Source organism: Podarcis bocagei (assembly GCF_964188305.1).
Source record: "Podarcis bocagei genome assembly, chromosome: 13".
Classification (NCBI taxonomy): Eukaryota; Metazoa; Chordata; class Lepidosauria; order Squamata; family Lacertidae; genus Podarcis; species Podarcis bocagei.
In genome coordinates this window covers 46,375,057-46,384,382 of record NC_138138.1, presented here as the reverse complement: position 1 = coordinate 46,384,382, position 9,326 = coordinate 46,375,057, and the positions used below count along the sequence as shown (strand labels likewise).

At 39.5% G+C, this 9,326-nt stretch overlaps 1 protein-coding gene across 1 annotated transcript; it reads right to left on the bottom strand.

Annotated features, from left to right (window-relative positions):
- Nucleotides 1–900: 900 nt before the first annotated feature.
- On the bottom strand, nt 901–8,211 carry LOC308571853 (vomeronasal type-2 receptor 26-like; the record flags this gene model as incomplete). Its single annotated transcript, XM_081167466.1, has 5 exons — nt 7,355–8,211; nt 5,883–6,770; nt 4,222–4,449; nt 2,402–2,528; nt 901–1,811 (listed from the first exon to the last, which is right to left on the bottom strand). The coding sequence occupies exons 1-5, from the start codon at nt 7,514–7,516 to the stop codon at nt 901–903; spliced, it is 2,316 nt and encodes a 771-aa protein (XP_081023592.1). The 5' UTR covers nt 7,517–8,211.
- Between the last annotated feature and the right edge of the window lie 1,115 nt (nt 8,212–9,326).

Here is a 9,326-nt window from a genome sequence, read left to right as displayed (position 1 = left end):
TAGTGTTACATTAGGAAGGAAAAGAAGGGGGGGAGGTGGAGGGGACCATGGTGGGTGGGGTTGGGGTCTGGTGGCGATGTTTCTCTTTTGCTTAATGTATGTGTGGGGTTTTGTGTTAAAACACCCATCCACCCCACTCACTCATGAAAACAAAGCTCACCACAGCCAATCACAAACAAGCAACCGCAGCCTAAGCCAACCCCAACCTCTCTCACCACCAAAGGAACACAAGCGAATAGCAAAGAGAACCTACACAAATGACGCTGACACAAAAGTGTCACATCCTTATGCCCACACAGCTGCAGAAATTGCTCTAGTCAGTGGTTGGATAGGTAAACTCTGCATTGATCACTATCTTCTTGGGAGCAGAGCTGGCCCAAGACATCTTGGTGTCTGAGGTAAGCCACAAAACAGCATCCCTATCCTCTCCAGGGATACCAACAACATAAGTGAAATTACAAACATGTCTGTTGATTACATATTTCTCTCTATCAGCTGCTTTCTATTGTTGAATTCAAGCCTTTCCAAAATAATGTAACTTTTTAAATTTAGCTTTTTAAATTCATATATCACTTAGTCAAAAAATATGCTGTAATACATATATTATCTCTACATCTCATTCATATTAGCTGTCTAATCAGAATAGCTATAGAGTCATGTTGATGTTTCTCTTTCTCTTTTGGAGTTTCAGTTTCTTAAGCTGAACTTTGTATCCACATTAGCTGAACATTTGCCTCAGTTGATCAGAAAGGGCTCTTAAAAGAACAGGCAACCATTTTGCAGTTTAGAAACAAAGCACAAAATTGTTGAAATAGTTTCGTTTGGTCACTTTGTCCTCATTCATTCACATTTTTGACATTTCACTGCAGAATACCAACTTGAAAATCACAGATTCTAATATTATTTTTTATTCATCTTTCTTTGTATTAGATGTTCTCTGGTGTTCAACTCAGGCCTCACAAGAATAATGTAGCATTTGGGGAAAAAGATGCAAGCCAGTAATCCAGCACTAGAAGTCAAGATGGAGAAGATCTCCACAGCCACCATGTATTTTCCCCTGGTGCTCAGGTAGGTTGGAATGAAGGAGATCCAAACACTGCAAAAGACCAGCATGCTGAAGGTGATGAACTTGGCTTCATTGAAGCTGTCTGGCAACTTCCTGGCTAAGAAGGCCACAGTGAAGCTGACAATGGCAAGGAAGCCCATATAGCCCAAAACACAATAGAACATGAGGACTGACCCTTCGTTACATAAGAATATAATTTCTTCACTCATTGAGTGCATGTCCAAATCTGGGAAAGGGGGAAAAGTTGTCAGCCAAAGACTACAAAGCCCTACTTGAATTTTAGAGCAGGAGAGGACAATGGAATAAGCCAGTTTTTTGCCTATCCACTTCCTGATTGTGGATCCTGGCTTGGTAGCCATGAATGCCAAAACCACTGATATGGTTTTGGCCAAGATACTGGAGAGGGCCACAGAGAAGACGATGCCAAAACCTGTTTGTCGGAGTGGGCAGGTTGCCTCCTTAGGTGTTCCAATGAACATCAAGGAGCAGAGGAAACACAAGAGGAGGGACACAAGGAGAATGTAAGTGAGGCTTCTGTTGTTGGCTTTGACGATGGCAGTGTCCTTGTGCTTAATGAAGATGCCAAACACTAGAGCTGTGATCAGAGACAACAGTAGTGCCGAGAAAGTTGAAATGATGGCCAAAGTTTCATCAAAGCCAAGAAAGTTTGGTATTTTAGGAATGCAATTATCCTGGTCTTGGTTTGGATACTTATTTGCTGGGCAACTGATACATGTTTCCATGTCTGAAAAGACAAATGTTTAGGAGAATTTGAAACTATGAAGAAAATTCTTAAGAATTTTTGTCATCAGGAGTTCACCTAGCTAATGTTATTTACCAGGACAGCTTTCAGAACTTCTAGTCCAAAGACATTTGCCTGAGATATATCAGAAATAAATCTAATGCATCAAATCTGGAATTTCTACATAGAGGACATCTCTATGTGTTAGTGGCCCTCCTCCTCCTCCTTAGAATCACAAGGTGCTCTGTAGTGAAAAGAGAGCAACATTACAGCTGAAATCTTGTGAGCCAAGAGAGGTCCACTGAATGAGACATTCACTCTATCTCCAAACTGCCTTCTTCTTAGAGAAGTGACCACCACTTCTATTCCATCATAATCTAGTAGAATTTGTATGTAAAATGCATTACATTCCTTTCTAAAAATGATGTCTTCAGGATGTATTAAAGATTACATTTCAAACAATGAGAACAATACAGACATCAAAATTGTAGCCCTTTCACCTCCAGAATTTTAACACCAACAAAATTTTAAGGATCTAAGAATTTGCTAAATAAATTGTGCAGTTTGGTCTATCTTAATATGACATTTCTCACCCTTTTCACTTGAGTACATCCCGCTGGGACATGGTTCACAATCATAGCAACAAAATTTACTTCTCTCCTTTTTTTTCTTCCCATAACCAGGATGGCAGTTGTCATTACATACTGACAGGGGTGGCACCTATCCAAAAATATAAAAATAATTTATTTTTTAAGAAAATGTCTGGGGGGACTTAATCTAACATCAGGGGGTCTATCAGCAAAAGGAGGACCGATAACATGAAACATATGATCTTTATGTGCACAGGTGGCGCATGGAAAAGGATAAAAAGCAGTTGTTAAGCATCATACGAGCCCAATAAGATTCGGGTAAACATAGTTGGCATAGCTGAACATACAACTTTATTAAAATTCAATAAACTGGGTATGCCAGTTGATGGTACCACAGCTGTTTCCTTCAGGAATGTCACTTGGTATCCTTATGATGAAAATCAAGGATTTGGGAATTGGAGGTACCGTACTATAGTACAAGGGTTCTGCTCCTACCTGCAGGGTTGTTACTAGAAAGTAATACTAGGAGGGTATTGCTTAGTTGCATGGCTTTTGGGCTGTGTTGGCCCACGAGGTTTCAGTTTCTGTCATCTTTGTGATTCAACATTTATATGGAAGAGGGTCTATTTCCTAGGAATCTGGAGAACAGTGTCACTGAGGAGAAGCAGTGAAGGTGGTGCACTGCTATCTGAAGGTTTTGTTGGACAAGATGGTGGCTGAATCCTTATAAGTCAAAAGTGCTTTGGGTGAGTGGTTTCTCTGTGTCAGATTTATGTGTAGGATCCCTTCTGGGAGGGATTGGAGTCACTGTGAAATAAGACGTTTGTATTCTGGAAGTACTTTGAGATTCCAGCTCATTACTAGGGTCTCAAGTGGCTTCTGTGGTTGGGGGCTGCTTATGCCCATTTGAGGGTTATACACTAGCTACAGCTATGCCTAGATGTATACCTGCTGCACATAGCATCATACATTTTATTTGAATTATAAGATGTTGATTTTCTTGAGTCAAAACGAGAGTACCCCTAAACATTTTTTTTAGAGAAAAAGCACTGCCTAGATATATACCTGCTGTACATAGCTTCATTCAAACTACAGAAGATTATAATACAGCGATGCTGTAACAAGCTTGGTATTCCATCTGTAACAAGCTTACTATTCTATGTTTAGGGAAATTTTTAATGTTTGATGGACTATTGTATTTTAATATTTTGTTGAAAGCCACCCAGAGTGGCTGGGGAAACCCAGCAGGATGGGTGGGATATAAATAAATTCATCATCATCATCATCATCATCAGATTCCACTAACTGGAGATCTGCCTCTAGGACTTCACAAACAAGAATGGCTGACAACTCTCTCTGATAGCCACTGGTCATCCTTAACATGAGATTTCTTCTGTGCATGCTGCTCATTTTGTATTGTGGTTCATTTGTTTATTTAGTGATAGACTTACAGTATTCCTTAAAGTATATTGCTTTCTCTTTGGTGGCTTACAAATATGCAATAAATAAAAAAGGAATATTCATACCATATAGAATATAATATAACACACCAAACAGAATGCAGTCAACATCAGCTGGGCAACAAGTAGGATCTCTTAAACTAATGTGCAAGCATGCTCCTACAAGGAAAGCTAATTGTTTAAACAGAGATTATCTCCATTAAAATACTATCCATCTAGATATGAATGTCTTCTACTTAAAGCCCGCTTTTCTGTACCAGTAAACTTCACATTTAATCAGGTGCTAAGTGAAAAAAAGCCTTCTTGCATCATATTTTATAGGATAACCATGAATGCTGATATTAGATAAATTAATTTCCTCACCTGAGTCAAGCCCCTGTGCCATTCAATCTGTCCATCATTAATGGTGAGCTCTTTCCCTGGAGGGGCCTGAGGATCCAGCCTTCCCACTTTGACCCTGATGTAGGATCTATTTGGGAAAGTGATCAAATTTGTAATATCAAAACCAGCTGCTAATTCTCCATGTTCATTTAATGTAATTTCATCACCAACAGAGTTGTTGAATGAGATCTTCTGTAGGAATGAGTGGAGCTAGGTGGAAAGAGAATCAAAAGGTCTATAAAGTATTAAAACATTCTGATTAAAATTGTTGAATAGCTTTCCTAGATGCATTCAAGATCTTTATAATTAGGGGTTATAAAGTTTTAATTCAACACATAGTTTATGACAGTGTAGAATTGGCAGAACCATTCTTGTTTTCTGCAAATGAAGGAATTTATACCACACACACCACATATGGAGGAAAAGTTACATGATGTCACGTTTAAAGACTTCTTTTATGCCCCTTTTCCATTTCACTTTTTAATCAGTATTGTGTGATGATATGTTCTTGGATAACTGGGACCAATCAGCACATATGAAAATCTTTGCAGTTGTTACTTCATGCAAATTTCTCATGTCTAAGAGGAAGATGTTCTAAGGATCATATCTGGAGTGTACATGAGAACAGAAGATTTTTAAAAAGTTAACAGTATTACAAAACCTCCCAATGATTTATGTTCTGCTTAAGGAGCATAGCCTGCAACTCAGTAGGAATCTTCTTTTAGATTTGAAGAGCCCATTCAAAAGTCTCCATAAAAGAAATCAGGTAGGATATATTGAAGAAATTTCTGTCACTTCCTGCTAAATCAAATGACAAACACATCTTCCCAGCAAATAAATTTAAACAATTATGCTTCACCTAAGCAAACTTGCTTGGGATATCTGTTATGACCACCCCATGGTGACTACGCACCCGAAAGCTACAAAAAGTGTCTAATTAAATGCCATTTGAAATATTGGAAAACACTACTTCCAATTCCTTCTCAGCTGCTGTTATTTAGCAGCTATTCAGTCTTCAGCTAGCTGCTAGGTAAAGGTAAAGGTAAAGGTAAAAGTACCTCCGCCCGTACAGGCCAGTCGTGTCCGACTCTAGGGTTATGCACTCATCTCACTTAAGAGGCTGGGGGCCAGCGCTGTCTGGAGACACTTCCGGGTCATGTGGCCAGCGTGACGAAGCTGCTCTGGCGAGCCAGCACCAGCACAGCACACGGAAACGCCATTTACCTTCCCGCTATAAAGCGGTACCTATTTATCTACTTGCACTTAGGGGTGCTTTCGAACTGCTAGGTGGGCAGGAGCTGGGACCGAAAGACAGGAGCTCACCCCGCCGCGGGGATTCGAACTGCCGGCCATACGATCGGCAAGTCCTAGGCTCTGTGGTTTAACCCACAGCGCCACCCGCGTCCCTGAGGTAGCTGCTAGTCTGGTGCTTATAAAAGTCTCTCATCCAGAGTTGGTTTAATACCATTTTAAGAAATATGCTAATTCCGATCCTTGATATTGTATCTATTAAAGTTTATTTCTGTAACTGAATATTTTTCATTCTTTTTTTTGTAACTAAATACCAACTCACATAAAATATCAAGTCAGAGCACAATAGTGAACACTTTGTAAACCAAACTCTTTGTAACAGCAAACGCTACCTTCCAAGACTCTATATTCTGAGGAGATTGTCTGCCTGCAGTCTCCATTCTTCTGCGGTTGGATCCAGCCAAGTGCCTATGTAAGGCATGTGCCAAAGCAGACACAGCATTATAGATACTGTAACTGTGGCTGGTCATGCTCATTTCAAAAAATGACGCAGGAAGGCTCTCCAGCATTTCCTCTCCTGTACAAGGCTTAGCTTTCTTTGTTGACTTAGTAGAGTCTGTAAGTGAACAACCAAATGTTTGTTCCCAGAAACCTGAGATAAAATCATCTCCCTCTTCCCAGGAAGGATTTACATGTTGCAGAAAATCTCGGAAGTCACGAACTTCCTTGGAATGAATTGCAAAAGAGATAGCACCATGGAACATTTGAATATTAACATCAATAACTTTCTGAAGTTCATATAAAATGAAATCAATCTGAGCTGTGGTTATCCATACTTTTTCTTCAGGTAAGTTCTTTTTGAACTGAGAAAATATGAACTCAGATAACTTCATTAACGTTAGAGTAGTTGATAACCATGTAATAGATGCACTTTCTCCATATACAACAACTGCATTTGCTTTGCTTGTTATGAAAGGTGGGGACAAAATCCTTGTATCACGGACCATCTCCAGTATGTTACCAGTGTAATGCACATGGTATTCAATTCTTTCTGTGAATGCTGAACAGATCCCATTCTTGAAAAGCATTGGTTCAATGGTATTCAAGAAATGCTCTCCAGCTTCATTCGCCGGAGTGATGAGCCCAACCCATTTCCATCCAAAATGCAAAAGCAACTGGATAATTCCTTGATACTGAAGAGCTTCTTCAGGAGCCATGTGGTAAAAGGAAGGGAACTTAATTTGATGATTTGTGGCTGCTTCAAATGAACCATATGAAATCTGAAAAAAGAAAAAGAGAACCATTAGAAAAGGATGGAAGAATTGAAAGCAAACCTCTTTATCCCACACATCCCAAATTTACAGATAGGTAGCCGTGTTGGTCTGCCATAGTCAAAATAAGGTGCTACTGGAAGGATTTTTTTTATCCCAAATTTAATGATTTTTTTGGGGAAAATATCCACCCCCACTTACATAAAAAATACACAATCAATCTTGCTCAATTTCCCATTTCATATGGAGAGCAATTCTAGGTAACATATCCTGATCTTACATGATCCACTGATAATATGTTCCAAGGATATTATATGATCCCATCTGGATATCCCATTTATCAACCTGGCACTTTTGAATCAATCTTCCCTTACACGCATTAAGCACACATCCGTTGTAACCTTGCCCCTGTCATGCACATTGTTGGAGACCCCCATGCTATAACATCAACAAACCCATACATTTCAGTCCCTTTCAATTGTCCCTGTTATACCACTCCAAATTTATGAATCCATAGACTGCTACTGGAAAGAGAGCTGAAGAGTGAATTATAGTGTTACATCTCAATTTTCTGATACCCATAATGTTCCTACCTGTGGAATTTTGTAAAGGCCCAAGATGTCTGCCATGCACAAGGTGACATCAGAGCTCAGTCCCCCAATGACTCCTATTACATTTTCCTGGTAGCCACATTTGTAGTTGGGGACAAAGGTATGTGATTTAAACAGCAGGTCCAGAGTGGTGCGATAGGTCATCTTAGAGTTATGGTAGTTGTCATAGATGTGGAACCCAAGAGTGACATTGGGCAAGACCTTGGGATTCTCATTGATCTCATCAATCGCAAACACCAGGGCAAGGATGTGCTGGAAGAACTTTGATAACACCCTGGGAATAAAGTGGCATTATTACGTGAGGAAAGTAAATAGTGCACAAAATCTGAGAGATACAGCTTTCAGACTGTTAGGATATATAAGGAGTATATTCAAAGGCAGCAAAGTTTGTAATGAATTAAGTCTTATTGGAAAGAAAGGTCTAATTTTGTTCCTTTAGAATGTTTGGATTGCTCTTTAGTCCAAATCTGCTTTTTTTAATTCCTCAGAATTAAAAAGGGTCAGAAAGTTTCTTGATTTTAACTACATCTTCTGCATTTCTGAAAATATTGTTCCTTCTCTCTATACAGTTCCATCTAGAAATATGTACTGTGCCATATGAATGTGCTACGGTTTTTGCAATTATCGCTATATCCGTTTGGCAGCAGCTTTCTCTGTAAATAAAAACTTGTATTAAATGATAATAAAGCTGATGACAGCTGCCATTTTCAATGCAAAGTATCAGGTTTTCGAGAGAATAAAGATACAGCAATGGAGAGTTACACATATTGCACTGTAAATTTCTGTATGAAACTGATCAAACACATGCCAGGGAACATTAGCACACCAACCACACAGCAATGGCGGTGGCAAAGAGTGCTTACTTCTCTGCCACTATTGCACTGACAAACAGCAATATGGAAGAGCTTTTATGAGTAGTGAATGGGTATCTGTCATCTGGCCAAGTTAGCGTTTCTCTGACATCAGCCTGCTGTAACAATTTAGGGTGGCACTTTGGGGACAATATCACTCAGAGTCAGACAGTGTTTCATATCACAGTAGAGCCTGTCAAATGATATCTAGTGCACTCTCTGCTCCACCTTCTCCTCAGAAATTTGGGGTGTTGGCATCCAAAATGCATATGTAGAGGGTTAATTTCAAGAGCTGTAGAACTCTGTGATGTCATACACTTTGTGGCAGTTATGACAGTTATTGCACGTAATTGAAGAGTCTTAACAGTGAGAGCAACAGCTATGAACTGTTGTGCTGCTTTCTGCCTCAGAGTTAGCTAAGTCTGTCACAGCTTTATCTAAGTTTTAGCTATTTAAGTCTCAGCTACATGCTTTGTATTTGATCTGCAACTGCAAGTATACTGAGTAAAGGTTATTGGCTCTTTAAACTTTTTAAAAAAGAGTTTTGCATAGTTTTTATAGGAGAAAAAAGAGAACTAATGGAAGGATCAAACGACCCAGGGCTGACTTTCGCACACTCTGCAAATGTGAACTAGAGTCTAATTCCCACAAGACGTTCATCTGGCAACTTCACTATGTAGCTTTCAGCAAATACTGAAGAGGCAACTCCAGACTCTCCAAGTGTTCCTATTTTCCAGGGATGTCCCTGATAAATCCCGGAATGTCCCACTTTTCCTTCAGATGTCCCTACTTTCCTTGGAGAAATGTTGTGGGGGGGTATGGAGTTATCTGACCCCCGAGCCATCTGAAGGCAGCCCTGTATAGGGAAGTTTTTAAATGTTTAATGTAATATTATGGTTTTATATATGTTGAAAGCCACCCAGAATGGCAACCCAGTGTGTTGGGTGGGAAATAAATAGTAAAATTCTTCTTCTTCTTCTTCTTCTTCTTCTTCTTCTTCTTCTTGAATAGGGCGTCCCTATTTTCATCGGAGAAAGGTGGAAGGGAATGAGTCACTGAGTCCTTGAAAGAATGCTAATAGAAGAACAATTGGCCATTTAGTA